This window comes from Aptenodytes patagonicus, chromosome 1, assembly GCF_965638725.1.
Source record: "Aptenodytes patagonicus chromosome 1, bAptPat1.pri.cur, whole genome shotgun sequence".
Lineage (NCBI taxonomy): Eukaryota > Metazoa > Chordata > Aves > Sphenisciformes > Spheniscidae > Aptenodytes > Aptenodytes patagonicus.
In genome coordinates this window covers 7,413,877-7,436,419 of record NC_134949.1, presented here as the reverse complement: position 1 = coordinate 7,436,419, position 22,543 = coordinate 7,413,877, and the positions used below count along the sequence as shown (strand labels likewise).

Genomic DNA, 22,543 nt, shown 5'->3' with positions numbered 1-22,543 from the left:
AAAACCGAGCGCGTAGGGGTTTGCAACATAACTTGCCCTAAACCCTCAAGGGATTACAAGGCAGGGGACAGGGTAGACCTGGGTCCCTGCTCCACACCCCCAAGGTGGGCTCCCTCTCCCCATGGAGACGCACAAGAAATCATGCTCCATGTGGATAAGAGCCACCACGTGCTGCACCCAGTGGATCGCAGCATTGCCCAAAATGCCCAGCAAGGATTTGCTGGGTCTGGTCAGGGCATGAAGCATGGAGCTGCTTTCAACCCACGCATGCACCCTGAGGCACAAGTCAGGCAAGCACTCATGGAGAAATGCCGTAGCTGCCGTCACGCGGTTGGCTTTTATTTTCAGTCATCACAGCATCAATAATCACCACAGCGCCGGCCGTATTGATCGTGCTGATACTTTGAAGATCAATAGTTGTAACAGCCCTGGCTATAGCTCTTCAGGGGGATCTAAGCTCAGTCCTCCAGTCATAAGGCTGAACTTCATCCCCCTGGAAGCTGTGGGAGACTTTTGCCTGTTTTGGGTTAGAGAGAGAGAGAAAATACATACTTTGGGCTACGTCTGCATAACTCCTGTAAGGGCTAACAGAAGACAGACATCAGCCTCCTTTGAATCAATAGGAGACAACCCCCACCCAACAGATTTCTTTCTTTGACTAAATTGAATCCTTCCCTAGACCTTCAATTGTGTATTTGCAGAATGATGCCAAACTGCCTTTTACATTGTTTTTAATAAGCAAAATAAGGTAAAGAGGGAAGGATAGTTAAGAAGTGGTGATGACTTTGCAAATGTAGTAGCAGATAACAAGTGGGTGAGGAAACACTTAGAAAAATTGGGTTTCCAGGAGTCATTACAGGTGATGTTAAGACTTCAGTGTAAAGTGAATTAGCTGATTAACTTATTGAACTGCTGTCCATTACCTCTGAAAGTATCATGCACAATGGGCAGGTTTCAGGCAACTGATACAATTTGACCCCATCTCCTCAAACCACAATTTCTGGCTGTTGCCCCATATTGTATATCATCTACATTTATTTTAAAATATTCGGCTCCACCAACATGGTGACTGCCTCTCTTGTTTCATGCAGGATAACTCAGATGGTCAATCACGATGTTAAGATAATGAGCAGGAACCTTAACGAGATGATTTCATACTTATTTGCCAGGATTGTGGCACGGGAAACACAAAAAATGCATTTCTGTTAGGCAACTAGGACACACATCACCTTATCCTAACACAGGTCAAGGGAACTGAGCTTTAGAAGTGCCAGTTCCCTCCACTTACTATAAAGAAATGATAATGAACCAGCTGAGCTGGAGCCAGCCACCCCATAGACATTTGAAGTTAGCTGAGACAAATCCCACCTCTGAAGATTGACCCAGCTCAGTGAGTTTTGTTGTTGTTTCCAGCTGAAGAAAGATTGGGGTCCCTGAATTTTAACAGCACCTAATAGTGGTATGAATTCCAGTATCAAATATTAATTCAGATGAGGCTTTGATGTAAGTGGGAATTGTTGCTTAGGCTGAAAACAGGCTGATGATATGTATTCATTATATGTAGAAGCTCTCCTGTGCCTTGCTGGGGATGAAGTGCTGGCATCATTATTTTACATCTTTATTGACATTCTGGGAGATGGATAAATGTCCCATTAGCCCAGTAAAGATGGAGAAATGAGGCAACGGGGAGACCTAGAATCGGAAATATTCTTAGAAGAATATCTATATGACTGTGTCTCATGCAGTGAGAGGAGCACCCGAAAGGGACTAGCACCTCTGCAGACACTTAGAGCCCCTGCCCCAAAGAGCTGAATCCAGGGGGCAAAGGGTTTGAGAGGACCAAGAGTTTAAATGAGCTGAATGGTCTCCAAAAAGTAGATGGGCAAGAAAGCAAGAGGTGATCCCCGACCTCTGAGTCTCTTTAGCCCTCATCTTCTTTCCAAAGCCAATGAAACCTTGCTCAGAAACTGTCACAGCTGGGACACGTAGTGACCAGTGGCTGGTCGGCCTAAGGGCATCCCCAGGGAGGCTTGGAGGTCACAGAGGACGGTACCCAAGGAGGGGCTTACAGGCAGCTGTTGAAGTGGGTGCACGTGTGTAGCTAGAAATACCCATTACAGTAAAAGGCAGCAACATGCTACTGGCATCAGCTGAATACGGCTTTTATTTCGGGAGGTGACGAGGGCCCCAGTTGATCTGTAAGGGGAGGAGTGTCTCTTGCTTATGCCAGAAGGTAAATCTAACAGAGATAGTGATGACTCTGAGTTTACCAACAGTGCATGGGTGCAAGAGGGTGGGATTCACTCGGGGCTGAACAAACCAAGATAAAAAATATGTAAAAGGAAAAAAATGTAGCATCATCATGGGGAAAAAAAGGTACCCCTTGTTTCCCCAGGTCCTGTTTTCCTGTGAGGCAGCCTGTCTCCGTCAAGTAACGGGTGTGCAGGATCTACCTCGGACTCTGTCATCCAGGTGATCCTCCTGCTTACAGGTTTTTTTTCACATAAATGTATCTTCCGAGAGCTGGGCAGCTGCAAAATTCTCCCCCAGCCTTCACCCTCAGAGGGACCAAAACTGCATGGGCATTTTGGAGAGGAGATAGTCTTCTGTTGTCCTTTTCATTTGGGGTTTTGATTTGCTTCAAAAATAACCCAACCTTTAAAGAAAATTAAAGAATCTCAGCATGAAATAGTATTTTACAGGACTGCTTTTGGGCAACCCCAGATTATTATTATTCTTTTGTACTTTGTCAACCCCTTTCTTCCCCTCACCCCGTCTTCTATTTCTGCTTTATCCCAAGAACTTAATAGAAGTTATTCCTTCCCTGTCTCCTCTTCCCCAGGCCAAAATGACCACAGTCCAGGATTTGCACAGTTGTAATGACATTACACTTCAGAGAAATGGCTATTTCTCACTTAATGCCTTGTCTGCCCTGAGAGAGCTGGGCCTCCTCTCCCAATACACACAGAGATGTGTCTATAGAGCATCAAGTGCATTTATGAGTATTTGCAGAGTATCTGGGAGTCACCTTGCATCAGAGGTTGTGTTTTTACAGACATAAAATGGCTATAATCAGATTTCTAACCGAGAGCATAATAGCTGTGCTTTAGCGGAGTTGTAACTTTGGGAAACAGTGTTTAATTTGACAGAGATATTAACAGGGATGGCAGCGGAGTCCTTTATATTGGAAAAAACAGCTTCTGTTATCCTGTTCTGTTGATTTGTTCTTGCAAACCAAACACTCTCAGTGTTTGTTGCTTTCTACGCTGTAGTGAGCATCGTGCCCTGTTTGAATGGTTACTGAAGTGGATGAATAAATCATCTATCTGACTGTTGAAAATGCATACACAGACCTAATGCTCTAGTAAAAAGCTTTGTATGTGTTTTGACTGTTAACATCCACAACAGCAAATATACTTAGCAGCGAAAGGAAAATATAGCTCCAGTTACTGTTTAGGGAAGGAAGCCCCATCGTGTTTCCAGCACAGGTTTTGTCAGAAGACTGAGCAGGATGCTCAGCCTCGTGGTTGCACCTACTGGGAGCCAGGACAGCCAGAGGCCATTTTCTCTGCCGGGGCAGAGACTCTATTATTTTGAGTCTGTAAGCCTCATCTCTACAGCTCTCATTTTTTCATCTATAGATCCTCAAAGCACTGGTGAGTTGGGATGGAGGCAAGGAGAAACAAGGCAGTCGGAGCCTTGCCAAGGTCACCAAGCCAAAGCTTGGTCCTAGGATCCTTGCTGACCTGAATGACCTTTTCTTCAAACACAGCAGTCCGCATCTCTGCTGGGGTGGTCTACTTGTGTGGTCGAGAGGTAACTTTTCCTTCCTAAACTACCACATTGACTTAACAGGAATCATGATAATAATGGCTGAGATCATTGATGTGTTGTAGAGATAAATGCCTTCCAGTTGTTGGAGGAGGATGGACAGACCCTGATGGCCGTGCTAAGCAGGGCAGGACGCTAAACTGGCTTTGCTGTCAGTCTCTCTCAGCCTCGTACAGAGACCTACGATCTTAAGATACGACTTTTTTATGTCTTTTTGTCTTTATGTCTTTTTATGTCTTTATGTCTTTTTTATCAATCTTAATACCTTGAGACTTTAATATTCATCGTATTGCTTTGCTTTCATGGAAAAAGCATAACTGTTCTGGAAAAGGCAGGCCATTAGAGCCTTAAAGATGAACTCCAGAATAGTAACTGGTGTGTCCATCCCTCACTAGAATTGGTGCCATATAAGGGTAAGCTGGCAAATGATTTTGACAACACTTACTCATGCAAACGCTGCATCAGTGGAACAGCTTGCAAAGAGCACGGGTCTGCCCCTTGTTTACTTCCCCAGAGGCGGGTTCCTCTCCCTCTGAAGCCACAGGGCAGATCTCAAAAGACTGCACCAGCAATCTTGGAGAGGAAAACCTCCTTTCTCGGTTTTGAAAATACACCCTATAACTGGCAACAAATAAACACAGCTCCGGTTTCGCAGTGCTGCCAAAGCAACACACCCAGTACTGCACAGTTCCTCCCCTTGCATCACCAACAAAGCTGCCAGCTGAATTGCGCCTGTATCCTTGGTGCCTTGGAGCGGTACCAAGCAGGAAGCACACAGATATGCTTTCAGGAACCCAGCAGCTTTTGCAGTGCTCCTAGGCTCAAAAAAGACCCCAATGCCTTGCCACTGGCTAGTAAAACCAGCACATTTCACTCTAAAAACCATTGCCAAGAATCTGGCCTTTTCCGAAAACAAAGGTTTATATATGCCAGGAGATGACTTCAGAACGAGATCTGAAATATCATGGTTTTTAACCCTGTTTATAACTTAATCTATAGCTGAAGAGGAGACTGGAGAAGTAGTGCCATCCCAGAAAGGATGCACCCAGCCGTCAGCACAACCTGCAATCTGTGCCGTGCCGTGTCCTCCCCGCACCTTTTGGAGACAGGAGTCCCCAGGCAGGCAGTGCTACGAGCTGCACCCAAATGCGTGGGCACCTACGCCCCATGCCACCCCAGCCAGTGCGGGTCTCGCTTCCCCTTGCCATCCTCAAAAAAAATCGGCTTGCTCATCACCAGGAGGTGCTCAGTCTGCGCCCCCTGCACAGCCCTGGCAGTAGTGGGTGGGACTCACCACCATGCACAGCACCTTTGCTTTTTTTTAAATTGTGTCATATAAAAAGGCACATAAAAATATTCATAATTTGGGCTTCTGGGTGGTTTGACCCTCTTTTTATCACCATTCGACCTTTAGGGAAAAAATACAGAAGAAGAAAGGAATTACAGGACATTTTCAGTTCTGTGTTTTTCCTGGATGAATAAAACAAAGTTATTTCTGTTTATTTATTTTTTCCGCAACACAGAGAATTAATTGTTGAAAGCAGCTATTTTTAATGAAGGGGGAAAAAAAAGCCCTAAAAGGGGCTGGTTCTTGTAGGACATAAGCAAATCTTACCCATTTTTAGATAACCCATGAATAGTTTCCCTTTGTTATCATATCAGTAGACTTGTAGTAAAAGTCACAATCTAAACACAGCAGAGACAGGCTGGGAAACGGGATCACACGAACGTCCCAGTTCCCTCCTCAGCCCCCTGACCCACTGCAGGCATCGGTCCTGATTTGCCAATGCTACTTCTGTGAGGGCTGTGTGCTGGTTTCGACTGTTATTCACAGAAGAGAAACGAAAACAAGGTGAAAACTGGAGAAGCGGTGACGAGAGCAGCACAGTAGCAATAATATTCATACCATTTGGAGGCAAATGTTGCGCGTATGGAAAGTATGCAACAAAAATAAAAAAGCGAGCACGGAAGGCACTCCGAGTGTTAAATATTCATTAGTATTCCCCATGCCGCCTGTTCTAAATATAAGATACATTTCAGCGCAGCTCCGGTATGTGACTGGGATGTTTCCCCCTCCCTTATATGATGCCCTAGCCATTCGGATGGCGGGATGTCGCCATGGCAACACCGTGATGCTACCTTTTGTTCGCCGGATGAAATGACCAGTTGCGAGGTCGGCCAGCAGCAGGCATGCAAGATACGGCTGGGCTGTGGCAGCGCCTATTGTCCTGGCCACCAGCAGGTCTGGGGGTGGCAGGAAGGACGTGATGGCAGCTCTTTGCATCAGAGAGCAATGGAGACTGGGTCCAAATCCGATCTCCCTCTGCTCTTCAGGACTGTTACAGGCAGCACAGCTTGGCTCTGTATCGGGATCCCCACCCCAAAGGTGAGGAAGGGTTTCAATTTACAGAAGTTTTATCCAGGCTTGGATGCACCCACAGTGGGTGAACAAGAGGAAAGCTGAGGGTTCAGATAAGTACCATAGAGTCTGGCTGTTTCTAGGACCCTCAGCCAATAGCCTAACAGTGAATATAAGGCTTTCTTTGGCCATTTTCACCACTACTGGGTACCTGGGGCAAGATTCAGTTCCAGAGTCAGACACCTAAATTCAGCCATTTACAACTATTTGGCTAAAAGTCAGCAGATATCTCTGCTCTCATTCTGGTCCATGGAGGTCTGTCAATGCAGTCAGCAGAGCCTAGAAAGAGATTCAGCTCCAAGGCAGATATCTTCCTTGGTCTGCTGTCTAGATTCCCGCAGACGTTTAGATTATGATAATATAAAGGGCTTTCAAGGTATCTGTCTCGCTCCCGTGAATACTTAAGGAGCCAAGACAAACTATATTCCCAGCTTAAACACTTATTCTAGGATGTGGTAGGTTGAGTCCAGGACAGGATGAACCTCTGCAACATCTGTGCAAACCAGACAAGTGGGTCCCCTCTTCTGCAGATGGAGAACCTGAGATACGCTGGGTGTAGCTGACCAGGCTCTGAGTCAAATGCTGCTCCCCTCCCCAGAAAGAGGATGAGAAAGCAAGTGTTCACATGCTCCTTTTGCCTCTGTAGTGCCTTTGATCTGAAAATCGCAGGAGTGGAGGCTGTCAAACAAGTCTGTGGTAATTTGAGCATTGCCATGAGTTGCAGCCCAGGGGAGGAACAAAGTGTCAGAACGTGGTACACACTATCACAGCACTGCACTCCTGGCTACAGCAACTAAAATGTTCATTTTAAAGTGAGCATAAACTTCTCTGGCTCTCACAGTTGTAGAGTTACGGCTCGGAATGTGACAGGGGTTTGCAAACAGGCTGGATGCATGCAGAGGGTGGTCGTCCTGCTCCTGTAGCACACAAAGGACAGGTTGGTGGCTGCATAGGCTAAAGCAGAGTATATCCGCCCAGGTACTAGTAGAGCTCAAGTCCTACCTGGCGCCTGGAGATTGAAAGGGGGATGAAATATGAGGCACAATCCCCATCCATCCACAGCCGCTCCAGCTCTTACATTTGCTGAAAATTGCCAGCCTCAATGTTTTCCGGGGAGCCACACCAAAATTTGCCCAGGCAGAGCCACTGGGGTTTCCTGGCCCCGCTGGTGAAGGTGGATGTGGACAGACCTCACTGTCACACACCACTTCAACTGTGGCTCACGGTAATGCCACTCGGGCGCTCATGACTCACCCTGGGGCCCAGAGCATCTTCTGGGATGCAGCTGGGGGTCGCAGCCTGCACTCCCCAGACGGGCAGGCTCGCTGTCGGCTCACAGCCATGGCCACAGGTGCTGCTTAAACAGCACCATCCTCTTTCCTGTTCCTGCTCATCCTGCTGAGCTGGGCTCTGCTCTGACTCATGCAGTATCAGCACAATTCCCCAATCCGTTCAGATCAGAGAGGCTTTGAGTGTTGCTGAACCAGAAAGGCCCCAGCTTGCTTTTCTGGTCCCAGACTGAATTACTCTTTTGGCCTTTAGGAAAACTACCTTTTTTTTTTTGCTTGTAAACAGAGATAACACAGGAAACCTCATGAGGCACTGCGGTTTAGCCTAGTTCAAAGCAGAACCGAGCTTTGAAAGAGAACTGGGCATTCATATGCTACCACGGGTGCACCATCCACATTATCATAGTGCATTAGAGCTTGACCATGTGGCCTGAGATCTCCAAAATTTCCAAATGCTCCTCTCTCTTTGGGTTCCACTTGACACTTTGGAAAGTCAAATTCCGCCAATGATTTGGAGGAGATGATGTTTCGCAGATGCACAGACTTGTAAACCTCACATCAGAGTCTGACACAGTGTTGTACAGCAGAAAAATCACAACAGTCGTGTTTTACTGGAGCCTGGAATTCCTGCTGCCATTTATTCAAAGTCTTATTAAAGTCTTGTAAATACCAATAGCAAAGCATATTTATATACATCCAGCAAGAAATAGATGAGTCTGCCAGCATTGTACAGTGTCTCTTTAGCTCCGGAAAACTTATCTCTGCCTTCAATATGATATGATCAGATTCGTTCACATTTAATGAGGAGCTGAGTTTGGCTGAGAACAGTTCATTATCTTTGAAATTAATATTAATCACTGTAGAGGGCACCTCCCCTCCCTGTTTTTACCCCATAAGGAATAATAAGAAAAATGCCCTAATACTGCAAGTTCTACAGGGCTGAAAGGATTGGGAGAGATAGAGGGGAAAAGGGATGTGTGGGGTCGAACACCCTCATCTGTGTCACTGCCTGGGTGCACTTCTGCTGGGGCTTGCCAGGGCAGGGGTCGTGTCTATCTCTGGGTTCATCCCAGGCTTTGCACCCTGTGTCCTCATACACCACCAGGAACATATTCCCTTGCACCCTCTCCATCTCAGTGTAGCCTCCAGGAGCCTGTGTTGAGCATGAAGGATGCATGTGGGCAGAGATGGTCCCCGGCCTGAGAAGCCAAAGCATGAAACCACAGCAAGAGGTGAGGCTTATGGAGGGGTGAGGAGCCACAGAGGACCTGAGGACAGGATTCCCCTTGGCTTTGGACATTTGGGGAGAATCATTTTGGAAAGGAACCTGTCTCTCTCATTGGCTTTGCAGGAGCCTTGGTGGCTGGCTCAGACCAGAGGGCAGAGATTTAGATGGTGAAAGCTAAAGGAGGTGAATCCCCATGGTCATCCAGGGAGTGTGTGGCAATGTCAGGAGTTTAACCAGATCCCAGCTCAGTGCCTTAATCAGACAGTGACTCTCTCTGAGCATGTAGCTTTGGGGTCTCAAAGAAAAGCTGATGTTAAAGGGCATTAGAAATTTCCACCTGTGGTATGCTCCAACCAGCCTGACAGTGATTTTCTGACACTGAAAATCAGGTTCTGGTGGTGTAACAGGTTCTTTAATTTCATTTTTGGACAGTAATTGGGTACTGGTAGGTGGAAAGTTATCCTGTGGGCTGGGGAAGGGGAGCCTTATTTCTGTCTGTTAGGAAGCAGGGTGGCCCCGGGGGGAGCTGACCTTTGGAGCAGTGATAGGCAGCTGGTGCTCATTTGACAATGTTTCAAAGGGGTTTTACTTTGGTCTGGTCTGGTCTGGCCCTGTGGACTGAACGCTGGTGTGTTTGCAGGTCTGAAGCCCATTTTCCAGTCAGATTTTTCTCCAAAAGAGATTCAGTCCCAGCATCACTCCATGATGGAAAACAAAATGCGGGAAGCATGGGCAATTAGGGAATTTTCCACAAAGGCGTGCTCTGATCCAAATTAAAAAGCTAATAGAAATGCATTCAGCAGGTATCTTTTGCTGGTCAACTTTGCAGGACTATATTCCTTTTTCTTTCTTTCTTTCTTTCTTTCTTTCTTTCTTTCTTTCTTTCTTTCTTTCTTTCTTTCTTTCTTTCTTTCTTTCTTTCTTTCTTTCTTTCTTTCTTTCTTTCTTTCTTTCTTTCTTTCTTTCTTTCTTTCTTTCTTTCTTTCTTTCTTTCTTTCTTTCTTTCTTTCTTTCTTTCTTTCTTTCTTTCTTTCTTTCTTTCTTTCTTTCTTTCTTTCTTCTTTCCATTCCTGGCTGACAATTGGCAGGAACTCCCTTTCAGCGTGGTTTTGGTCACTCGCCGACAGCAAACGCACCCAGTAGAAAATGCTCCAACCGTTGGAGTTTCCTGAGCAGGGAAAACCACTTGGGCTGAAGCTTGGGATCAGGATTACACCCCTTTAAGTCAATGCCAGGGAATCCGCAACCTTTCCACGGCAACGAAGTTTTCTCGGTGCTTTCCTAGCTAGCACAGAGAGCTGACGAGCGTCAGCCCCGCACGGGGACGTTACCAGATTAAACCCAGCGGCACAATAGGCAGGGCAAAGTCCCACTCCTTCCCATCGCTGCCGCCGACCGGATCCCCGCGGCTGGGCTGGGATCGCTTGTCCTGTGCTGAATGCATTACGTAAGGCAGGGATCGTTTGTCAGCCGTGATGGTACAAACATAGCTGCAGGCAGATTATGCAGAGAGAGAGAGAGGAGGGAGAGGGAGGAAGGTCTCTCCAGGAACGGTGCTCCACGCAACTGAGGATTGCAAGTTGGCAGGTTGGCGGCTGGCCGAGCTGCCGTGAGGGTGTCGCTGGTGGTCCCTGACATGCTCTTGTTCGTGTGGGATGCTTGAGACAGGGACAAGAGACTAAGTTGGGGGACGAGGATTGGCATGAGGATTGGACCAAAATGGAAGGGCTTCTGTCTCCGATGAGAACGAAGGTAGGGGAAGATGTTAATGTCTTTTGAAGCTGCTTTTACCCAAGGAGGGGAAGGGGAGGTGCAGGGCTAGCTCTGTGAATAGGGGGCTTGCCGAGCTTTTGTTTCTTTTCTTTTCTCTCCCTCTCTTTTTTTTTTCCCCCTTCTTTTTCAAAACTACGCTCATGAATGTAACTCGGCGGAGGAGCGACAGCAGTTGCCTCCAAGAGGGGAGTAACCCATCACTCTTCCTCGACAGAGATGACCTTTGTAAATGAGTTTGCCTTTTGGAGTAGACAGCCATATTTTTGTTTGAATTTCCAGTCGGAGGCTCTCATTGTGTCTGTGTGTCTGTGCGTGCTCCCCAGGGAGCCGTTCAGGGAAAGTGTACCTGCAGCGCGGGGAGGGATGGATGTGTCGGTGGGCTACTCCAGTATGGTATTTTCAGCAGCAAGGGATGCACGGACAAGCGAAGGGGGTGATTTTGTGCCCAAATACCCTGCCAGGGTAGGAGACCTCTTGGTGTGGACCCAGACCAGAAAGCTGTAAAAGAGAAAGTGAGTGTGCAGACCTAAGGAATTGCTGCACTTGTCTGTTGCCTTCTCACGCTCCCAACTCTCTTTAAAGGTTTGCCGTTAATCCTCATTATTAAAGAAACTTGAATTCCAGCAGGGAAAAGCCAGAGACAAATACAGTAATGGTTTAGCTTGTAAAATCTCCTCCAGTGCTATTATTTCTGCGTGGTCCTGGGGGATAGACTGAATCCTGGTTGTATTTTATTTAGTCACTGCCTCCATCCCATGTGGTAACTGCCTTGGGTAAATCTTTCTGATTTCGGTCCATCACCACATGCAATCCAACCCTGTTGTATTGTATCTCAGGACCGGGAGAACTGGAATTCAGTGACAATTCTTGCTGGCAACAGGGTATCTTCATATGTCTTAAATGCAAACAGCTTTGAAGGTGTAGTCAGACCAGAGGTGTTTTATATAAATGCTAGACTAGAAAAAATTCTGAGACATCATCTGGTCCAGCCCCTGTACTGAGGCAGATCAGCTAGTCTGGTCTCCTTGATTACATCCCTGCCATCCACTATCTTAAATTAAAGGCTCTTCAATGATTTAAAGTATTTTCAATATTAAAAGCTAGAAAAGTGATTTAAATAATAATAATTTGCCAGCAAGTGGCTGTACTGTAATTCTCCAGGGGAGTAATTTTTTCCACTTTACTTCAGTTCTTTTTTGTCTTACCCAGTAAGTTGGAGATTAAAAAAGGACCTACCAACTTCATATATCTCTCCATTACCAAGAATAATGCTAACAGGCAGTTTATGGAATGAAAGATTTATAAGGGATTATAGACCCAGCCATTCATACCTCTCATTGCTGAGGAATACATACATTAGTGATAGTCTTTGTAAGGCATTTCTCAGTATTACTTTTTTTTTTTAAATCAGAGAATAGAAAACAAAAAAACCCCTGCCCAACAGATCTCATTTCCATTATTAGAAAATGTAACTTTCAACGTTTTAGTTGGTGTTTCCATTCTGCTCCTTTAACCAGGCTTGAAATGATTGCTGGAGGCAGTCTCTCCCAGAATTGGTGCACTATCAGGTTAACGCGTGGATTACAGTCAGACGTGCGTACTATCAGCACCTGCAGCATGCGTGCAGCTATAAAAATGACAGAGTAAGGGAAGTGGACCGGGTCTGGGTATTACGTTTATTCATCTGACTTGCTTTGTAGCTGCAGCTGGAATGTAAATCTTAATTGATGCCATTCATAAAGTGTAATCTCAATTACCACTATCAGGTAATTTATTGATCCTATAGAAGAATCTGTTTGGGAATATAGACATGATCCGTTGGATCCCAATCTGCTCTAATATCAGAGAAAAGGACAGATCCTTGTGTATGGGAAAAGCTTCTCAAGCCAAAGCAATGCGATTTTAAACCATTGATTGCAATGATGCAAAACTGACGTGATGCTCTTGAAGATCCAGATCCTGACGTTGGTGTTATGTTGCTGTTAATCTGGAGTAGCTCCATGGCAGCTGATGGAGATATTAAAAGAGACTCTGCGTAATAAAGATCAGGATTTGGCCCTTACATCTTTACCTTTCAGAGAAATAACAATGAGAAGATCACTTGTATAGATCTGAAAACTAATCTCATTTCCAAGATGCTTCATAGCTGGCAGCGGCTCACTGCTCACTTGCCAGAAAATCGAGTGTAAAATCTATAACTCTCCAAATACAACCTTAATATGTGATGCCTAAAAAAAACCTTGACAACAGCGAGGCTGCCGATGTGCCGAGACCCCTGCCTGTCACACTGCCTAATATTGCCGTGTTTTTTCCCCTCTACTCCCCCGTCTGTCTGATCCCATCTGTTGTCACTTGTTTTACGCTTAGGCTGCAACTGTTGGAGGCTAGTTGGAAGTTTTTTTGTCCTTTGGTTTATATGGTGACATGAAGGACAGTGGGCCTCTGGTCATCTCTGGCAGCACTGCCTGGAGGGAGCCTGGAACGTCTGCGAGCTCCAAGACTTTAACCTGCGTGAAAACATCTCCATGTTACAGTGAAATGCAAATAAATGCTCGGTTTTATCTTTAGTGTCCCAGGCAGCTATATTCAATCTGCTCAAATCTAGACAGAAAATTTAAAAAAAAACCCAGTTTGCTTTGTTTCCATAGGTAGGTAGGAGTAAGGGCTGACTCCTGCAGGCACCTCTCACAGTCTGTCACCAAGGGGTGAAGACAACGTGCATCTGCCTCTCATAGACAAACATGCAAAGGTCTCAGTAATTAAAACGAGGTCCAACTCCCTGCAGGTGGGCTTGGGTGAATCTCTTGGTGGCGACTGAAAACACGATTGCTCTCAGCTCTTTGGTCCCCTTTGGTCATAGAGGTTCCTACCCCACACCAGAGCTGGCAGAGGGACACGTGGGCCCATCTTGACTTCAAAAGCCCCATTTTCCTTGCAGGAGGTCTAGAGCTGAGACGCTGGACACAGCGTACAGGGCAGAGACATGGGCACATGTCCTCGCCTCTCCCATCCAGCTCCACAAGAGGACTTGCCAGCAGAGGGCTGGGAATACACAACCAAGAGCATATTTCATAGGGGACCTGTTTCCCATTCCACAAAGTGATAACCCATTTGCTTACTGGGCCATGCTGGGTGATCATACAGTGGGGTGCTTAATAACTTAAAAACTCTTTAAAATATTTGTTGAAGTAAATTGGATATCAAACGTTAAGGGCATTACACCATGTAATGGACTCTACTGCAGTAAGTCATGGGTGATTAACACATTTCTACTTTTGTATAACTGGGATGCATAAATGCAGGAGTTGAAGGGAAAGTGGAGGAATACATGGTAAAATGGACTGGTATATCAAAATTGAAGCAGCTAAGTGGAATGCATTGAACAGAAAACTTACTGCATTTTTGGTGTTGATGATTAAATTTCACATGACTAGAAGTAATAGTGGGATGTAAATATTTGGTGGTTTAATGACGATACTGATAAATATTACTGATAAATAGAATCAGTTGAATTCTGTAGCCTAGTATGTCTGAGCCCCTTTTTTAAGAGCAAATGAATGTACACAATAACAATGTCCCTATGCCACCTTAAGAGACTGTGAAGTTGATTGAGTACCACGCAGTGAAAAGAATGAAGAAATGCATAAATATTGCACTCCTTTTGTTAGCCTCCATTTTAATTTGTTTTATAATCCCCTACACATGCACAATTTGCCTTAACCCTCAGTGCATCGCCTTCAGCAAATTACACTGGCATAAGAATTTCAGTAATTTCAGTTTCTCTGTCGCTGACACTTGCCAGTGCATGCTACTGAATTTGCAATGAGCACCTGGCTTGAACCACGCAGAACTGGCTAGCTGCTCTATTTTCCTTTGAGAAGCCCGTGTTTGGTGCTATTTTGTTTATCAAAGCACTGCTTTTCTTTCAGACCGGCTGAAAGAACTTTTTCAATGGACTTTTCGTCTGTTCAGAAACACACACGGAGGGTAAATGGAGATTAATTACCGTTGAATTTACTAAGCTTTGCATCCAAAGATAATGAATTTTGAGTGTTCCTGTGTACAGAGAATTCAGCTAGGGAACTCAGTAAATAATGTGTGTAATGTTTAGATAGTGCTCTTAAAACCTTAATGGGGCTGTTCTCTCTTATTGAATCTTATTAACTTTATCTGTTTATTATAGATTTTGGGGATTAGCAAACTCCCATGGTGTTACTCTTTATTTGTTAAACCCTGTTGGCTCTACTTTCAAAGCAATTTAGTTTTTGACCGCTAGATCTCTCAAAAAAAATGTTTAAGTTGTCCTTTGTGCCTTACTTAGAGAAGTTCACAGCAGCTCCAAGCAGAGAAACTTTGGGAGGTACCACATGCCCCGTGAGTCTTAAACAGCAGAGGGCTGTGACGACTGGCCTTTGAGATTGCCAGAGGAAATTGGAAGGGAAAATTGCCCTAGAGAAAGGGAAGTCTGGAGTCTGAGTTACACCTACGGATGAGATTGCTGTAGTCTTTAGCCCCCTTGGATGGTAACTGAAAAGAGGTTTACATAAGCTGTTTTTTTGTTATAGTATGAGGCTGCATCCAGCAAAGCATCTGAGCAGATTCTTAACTTTATGCTCACAAGCTGTCCTGTGGAAGTTAAAGTTAGGATCCTCCACTGTATGGAGAGCTACACCTCTTAAAATCACCTTATGGCACTCTTGTACAAGCCAAGATGCAGAGTAAGTCATTTGCATATGTCGTGAAACCATTCCTGGTATTTTTAACAACGGCAAAAGACCAAATGGCAAAAGGGGAAACCTGTCGCCCAAAAGCATGCACGTTCTTCCTCCGGAGTCTCAGATCCCTGTTTTGATATCACTGTGTATTTAACTCCCATTTTGAATATCCCATTGAGATAGACATATACAGGTACTAATGACACTCAGAGTCTGGGATTTCCAAAGTCATTTGGGGGATTCAGACCTCCCGGCTGGAGTAACTTCACATGGACAGTGAGCACCCAAACCTTTTCGGTTCCCGTGCAATCACCCACAAGCTGACACGGCCACATGAAGTCCATAGCGTGGACTGGGAAGCGTCGCTGCCCCCTCGGCATCCCTTCCTCGGGGCACTCGCACAGTCTGCCGAGCAGCTTAGGGGGTACCTCCTTCCCTGCCTTATTATTAGCAGTTTGACTCAAAGGTTAACAAGGCCATATGTAATTCTCTGAGCTTGTAGACGGTTAAAAAGAAAGGTAATTCAAGAAATAATGAAGTCCTATGTCTGCTACTGTTAATCATAATTTTATAAATACCTGGGAGAGAGGATGTAGGGACATAACTCAGAGCAGAGTTTGGCTTTGGAATAACTCTACCATAACGTTATGCCTCTGGAAAAGCAGAGCCTTTTCTGTTCTGTAACATTTCCTAAACCCATTCAGATTTAAAAACAATATATCACTGAACATAAAACCGAAAGGTTATTTTTCCTCCCCGGCTGTGCTTTGTATCAGTGCAGTTGGATACCATGCCTGACTGGGCCCTGCCCTCGCGCACAGTTGCAGCAGGGGTGGGTTATTTACTGTACAGGGGGAAAGCATCCTTGCGTATCCTGGGCAGGAGCTAGACACTGCGTCGTTAATGAGAATTGCATTGCAGCAGCACTAGGAGGTCAAAGTCCAGCACGGGGTCTCATTTGCTTAGTGATGGCCAAACATATGATAAGAAGACAATCCCTGCCCCCAAAATATTTCCTACTGAAGGTTGAGAGGAAATGGGGGCATTTTGCCTCTGTTTTTTAAGGAGGAAGGATTGCAATGCAGGTTCTGATATCTCACCCATGATTCAATGGCCAGGTGATACCGTCCTTTCTCAGCATCCTCAGCAGCACAACTGAGTCCAAACTACACCATCCTAGCATGAGGCATCCTTGGGTGCACACCAGGTTAGGCTGGTTCAGCTTTTGCTGAGCGTTCCTATGATGACCATCAGACAGTCCTTGAGATGGACCAGGATGACCACAACGCTAGGATTGCTTTGCCTTTCACAGAGAGTATGGTCACCTGGTTGGGATCCCCCTTCTGCCATCACCAGCTGAACGTCAGGACATTGCTGGGAGATGCAAATTGGCTTGGCACCCCATTGTGTTGGAGCCTGGGATGATCATAGCATGCCTTGATAGCCAAAACTCTCATATTGTGTATCAAATGCCACTGGGTCCTTTCAGGTGATGGAAATAGGAGCTGCTCCGAAGTGCCCTGCTCACCTCCCACTGTCCAGACACCATGTCCCAGCTCAAGTGAGCCTGCAGTCTGGCCTTGATTCTCCATGTCTTGCTCAGCCTGTGCAAAGCCCAGGCTGTAACAGAGGTGTCCAGGAACATCTCAGGTTCCCAAAACCTTCCTGCAGCTGAGGTTGTATGGAAGTGCCCAAGGACCTTCTCTTGGCTCCCATGGGACCTCACAGAAAAGCACACTGGAGGGCTACGTAAAGACCACAATGACACCAAATTGAAATTAATAATAGCAACAATAGCAATAATAACATAATAATAATAATAATCTTTAAAATGCAGTCGGACAAGGCATGGACTGGAGGAATCAAAGAAAAGTGACAATGACACCATTAAGAGCATAAAGCTCACTAGCTCAGTGTGTGGGTTACAGGCTTCAGGGTTGCTTTAATAAGTGCAGAGAAAATACACTGGTGAGCACCCACCTTCCTAGTCATTTCATTAAGCAGTTTGCTTAATGGACAGCTGTTGGCGAGGCAATTGGCCATCCTTTTCAAAAGCAGAACTCAGAGCCGCCCGCTGTTAGCTGTGAATCACAGGTTGTATCCACTGGGGAAGGTCGTAAAGTCTTAACTGCTCTAAAAATGGGAAAGCTGAAAAAATGGGAAAGTTGCGAGGATGATTATGAAACAAAAATGATGGTTGTCCCAAAATGCCAGCATAGTAGTTATCTATGGAGGAAAACAGCTCTCCTGCACAGCTGTCTGATATATTAGGTCATTCTGATGGCAGTTATTGGTAGGGACTGCGTGCATTTAATGTTTGGGACTATATGGAATGCAATAAAGCACTTGCACAGCGCGTATTTCACATATAAAACATCTGATCCGTGACCAAGGCATACCAGCACAGCTCTAGGCACCTAAGCACACACTTCAGTAGTGGTCAGCTATTATAATATTTTACTGGTTTTAGATGAATGTAAAAATATGCATAAAGCTGGGTATGTGGGCTTTCTTCCTGAGAAGGCACACCTAGTGTACTTTAACCTTCCCCACATTCCTCTTTTATCTACATTGCAGTATAAACCCCACCAAATCTATGAGACCAAAAGTCTGACCCCATTTGGGATTCAACCAGCAAGACAAAAATCCCAGGCCCTGCAGGTTGTTCCAGTTCAGAGGAGACCTGAGGACAGATACAGGTGTCTTTTTTATGTAATTTATAAACATATAACAATGTTAATCAACATACGAAGTCCTGTTTCCTGGAGCATGGCAGGTATCAAACAAATGAGAGGGCACTTTTCCTGCTCAAGGTGCCTTCTTTCATGCAACACCCACCACACCTGTGTTTTTCCTTAGTGCCTTGGTTCTTAGCTTGGTTATACTGTGAAGGAGGTTTTTTTCCCCTCCCTAATACAGTCACAGGGTATCACAACACATGGCAAACCAGCTAAGGGAGTCAATCCTTTCTCTTCAAGTTCCAGGTCCCCCTTTGGGTTTTTTAGGGAAAGCACTTGTCCCTTTTGTGCAGAAGTTCAGGTTTTGTGGAGGTGCTGTGTTGCAGCTTCCCAGCACCCAGCCTCTCCCCACATTCAGAACAGCAAAACCTCCCAAAATACATCCATCCCCAGGCACAGCTATTGACTCAGGTTACATATCACAGGCTGAACACTGCTATTAAAGGCTGTTTTAATAGTAAATGCAGTATAAATAACAGTAATAAAAATGCACCACTCCTTCTTTGACGAAATCTTGTTCACGGGTCTCCCATGCAACAAAACCCAGAGGAAAGTGGTGGCTCTCGTGGCATGTCACGGGGTCCCCTGGGCTGCAGCACCGATGGGGCACAGCCCAAAGCAGCAGCCAAACCCATTCCAGTCTCTCTGAAAACATGCAGATATCATCACTCTCCTGCTCATCCGGGGCTTGGTAGCCCAAATGCTTGCAAAGCTTGACTCTGCTGAAGTAACATTAAAGGTAGAAGCAATCTCCTAGGTAGACAGCACTCAAACTACTTGGGGCTTTGAAAACAGGAGGTCAAAACCAATATATCAAGTTGGTTATCAGCCGGTCTCGTCTTCCCTTCCTCCCCTCCCTCTGGCTTAGGGCTGCAGGAGCTCAGATCCTTTGATGTAAACCTGTCAGACACTTTGGTCTCTTCCCTGCTCTGCCCTGCCCTATTCTTCCACATACACATTTGTGTGAGATTTTAATTATAGACATGATCATATTGGTAAGAAAACCCTTCCTTAATTACACGCTCAATTAATTCTAGTAGCTTAGGAGCTGAAAGATGAAGTTAGGTGAAATCATTACTGCTTCATCTAAAGCTGGATGTCTCCACGGCCAGGTTTGGAATAATACTGTGGAAGTAATTTTTCTTTAGAAAAATGGATTTCATTTAGAAGAGATTAAATTATTTTGGATAGAGAGAATTAGAGTATTATCTAGTGCCACTGAAACTCTTTTCCAGCAAGACTAATTACTTACAGGACTAATCTTTTCAGTAAATATTCCGTGATCAGACCCAAGAAATACATTGTACAAATAAGGCCATATTCAGCCTCATTACAGCTGGCACAACCCCTCCCATAATGCATTGTGGTCTTTAGAGAGAGAGATCGGGTGAGATGAGAGATTAAACGTGTCTCCATCACATCAGATACCTCTGATTGTGCCTCGGTGTTTATCCTCACACCCTTGCCGGTAGTTAAGTAGCGCAGCATGGGTAGCAATGGGACCAGGGTTGGGATGCCTGAGAAACATCCAGGCTGAAGCCGGCTCATCTGAGCTTTAAGCCAGGATCTGTCCCTGTCTCTATTAGACTGGTGACTCCCAACATGTGGGGCAGGAAGCCTGTGTTGCATGCCCGGGATCCCTGCTGGCACCCGCAGTAGCATGGAAAATAAGGCACAAGTGAAGGGAAAACAAAATCCAAGCCGGAATAAACAGCCTAGGAGGCAGGGGAGGATGTGGACAGAGGATTAGGACTGGAGTAAGAAGTTTGAGAAGTGGCAACCAGGACTAAATAGACGAGGTCTGGAGAGGATGGGTGAGGGGTGGAGGGGCAAAGACGAGGTGGAGGACTTGTGTCCATGGCATGGAAACCTCCTTCAACCCAGACCCCATGTCCCAGCTGGATGTGGGTGGTAAACGCACACGTGTAAAGCTGCTTTGTCAAGAGGGAACACCATCAAGATGCAAAGTTGGGAAATACCAGAGCAAGGGACATCCCTGCAGCCCTGTCCCATCTAATTATGCAGTCCCACACTGTTTTTCCACACATTTCTTCTCATCTTGTGCATAAGATGGACAGTGCTCAGATAATGAGCAGCTATTCCTTATTTTGTATTCTCCTCACTTCTCGGTGAATAACCCTAGGTCTTATTTACTGAATACTGCCCTGAAAACAGAATTATTCATTTTCTCATGTATTTTTTTTTTTTTAGCACTAATTGCAACAGTATCAAAGTTCATCAAAACCTGTAATCAGACTCTGGGTTTGTCTCCATTTAACCGATGCAGAATTGAGCCATGAAGGAATCGTTAAAGGTCTCCTCCAGTTTTGGGCCATTTCTGACTTTTCTGCATCCTTAACATTGTACAGCGCTTTCTGTGTTCGTTGTGCCCCTCACCATTTGCCTCTGGCAGAGGCCAGGCTTTCTTCAAGTCATGTGCCCGGGGTGTTGCTCACAAACCTGAAAATAAAGCTTAGATGTCAGGGATCATTGGTAAAAGTTTGGGTTATATGAATCACCCATCACCAACTGTCTTCACCCAAAGACTATTTCATCTTCTGCAGCACTCCTCAGCCTCATTCCCTGTGCACCTTCTGTCTGCCACAAATGCCAAAGAGCCCTTTAGAAAGCAGACGCCTTCACTGATTCATCCTTAAGACAGCTCCACCCTACACAAGAAAGAAGGAAACCATGAGGGCAGAGGTTAGGGTGAAGGGAACATATGATCAAGCAATTAAAAATTGCATCATAAAACATCCACATGCCTGACATTTTCTAACTTTTCACCCTGATCTTCACTCAATGCAGTTTCCACATATATAATACCAACAGGCATATGACTACTGTCATATGACTATTTTTTACTTAATGTCCTGTTATTAACTCCCTCTAAGAGTTCAAGATAAATTGACTGCAGTTAATCATTCCTCCTTGCACATTTTCGGAGTAACCCAGACTGACAAAACATATAGTCGTGGGAGTAGATGTGAGCAGAGCTGAACTGACGATATGAAAAGGCCAGACTGCTTTTGAATGCACAAATAAAAATACAGCACTGTGGCAAAACCATATGCTGAAGGTGGGGAGTGAATTTGTGTCCTTCCACTTGCATCTCTCTATATGCCGTCTTTGCACGGAATAAATGTCTTTGCATATTCCACATGAAAAGCTGCATCAGATTATTTGCCCTCATTTAATAGGGTAGTAAAGAAAGTTTTATAAAATGGGTGTGACTTTCACAGTGTGTTGCAACTCATTTTTAGAAATATGTGTCTGCATATGCCGGTAGTTACCTTATTTTAAATCACTCATGCACATTTACTGATGGTATTTGCATTCTTGTTGAGTGCAGATTTTCTAATTAGTAAACACAGTATTATTATAAAGGTAGATTGTCAGGTAGATTAAGAAGAAAACATTAAGCAAAAACATTTTTTGGCATTTCTTTAACCTCCAACCAGCTCTTTTCAGGTTCTAAATACATTTTTTCGCTTAGACCACAGTTTTGTCACATATGTCTGGGTTTGAGGTTTTTTTGAAGATCCCCTTAAACGGTTGATAACAGTGTTCTGGTGCCTCAGCAAGCGCAAGGGGAAACATCAGCCAAATGTTTCAAACCTCTCCCACAGACATCACAAACCTCTTTCACCAAGTGAGGGGGCATTTCTCCTGGATACAGCAAAAAGAAAAGGGAAAGGTGGCAGAAGAAGCGGGTGACTGAGATAACATTGCGTAGGGTCAGAGTCTCTGCTGGCATAACTCCTGAAACTCAGTAGAGATAAACTGTAGTTTCTCGTACATGCAGCTGAGTCCCAGGCTTATTTGTGAGAATGAGTCATGTTAATATGGGAACATCACAGATGCACAGAAAGATGGTAAAGTTGTTTGGGAGGCCATCAAAGGCTGGAAAATACAAATACACAAGAAAAAAAAATTTTAAAAAATAACATTTTTCAATCTGGACAGAAAAAGAGAAAGGGTTTCTTTCTTGTTTGTTCCCCTCCCCCCCCCCCCCGTGAAAAGTATGTACACCATTAAATCAGCTTTAACCATTAATCTTCACCTGGAGATATCACCCACAGTACAAACAAGGAGATGAAATAAAGCTACGTTGCCCATTACGTATGTTGCAGAAGAATTAGTGTCAGTGGAGAAAAGATCAAACCCAAAAGGAATGACATACAGGGCAGACACTCAGCAATGCAAACTTGTGTTCTACAACTGACCTTGAAGGAGCTGTGCCAGTTCGTATTCAGTCAGGAATGTGGCCGCTCCTTTGTCTATGTGATGCTCCAGACAGCACAGAATAAGGACCAAAAATTAGGAATTCTTTAAACCTTTCACTTCTAGAGATTAATGGGTAAATTCTTACCAGAGATGATGCCTTTGTAGGCAATCCATGGAAATTTTTAGCAAAGAATCAGGAACATTTGCATCGGTATCAACAAACAAAACTAAAATCAAACCAAACTGAAACTCAGAACCAAGGAGAGACTCATGGTGATTTGTGAAAATGAGTAATCATAGAAATATTTCCAAAAACCTAAGGA

The 22,543-nt window shown here is 44.9% G+C and overlaps 1 protein-coding gene across 2 annotated transcripts in view; it reads left to right on the top strand.

Moving 5' to 3' along the window:
* FRMD4A (FERM domain containing 4A) overlaps nt 1-22,543 on the top strand; it is a 396,169-nt gene that overhangs the window by 84,534 nt on the left and 289,092 nt on the right. The window contains exon 1 of one of the 2 annotated variants that reach the window (XM_076356314.1): nt 10,377-10,519. The exons of the other annotated variant lie outside the window; for it this stretch is intronic. Coding sequence (XP_076212429.1) covers nt 10,487-10,519 — 33 coding nt within the window. The 5' untranslated portion in view covers nt 10,377-10,486. Of the gene's footprint in view, nt 1-10,376; nt 10,520-22,543 lie in introns of those variants that run through there. 2 annotated transcript variants of the gene reach the window in all.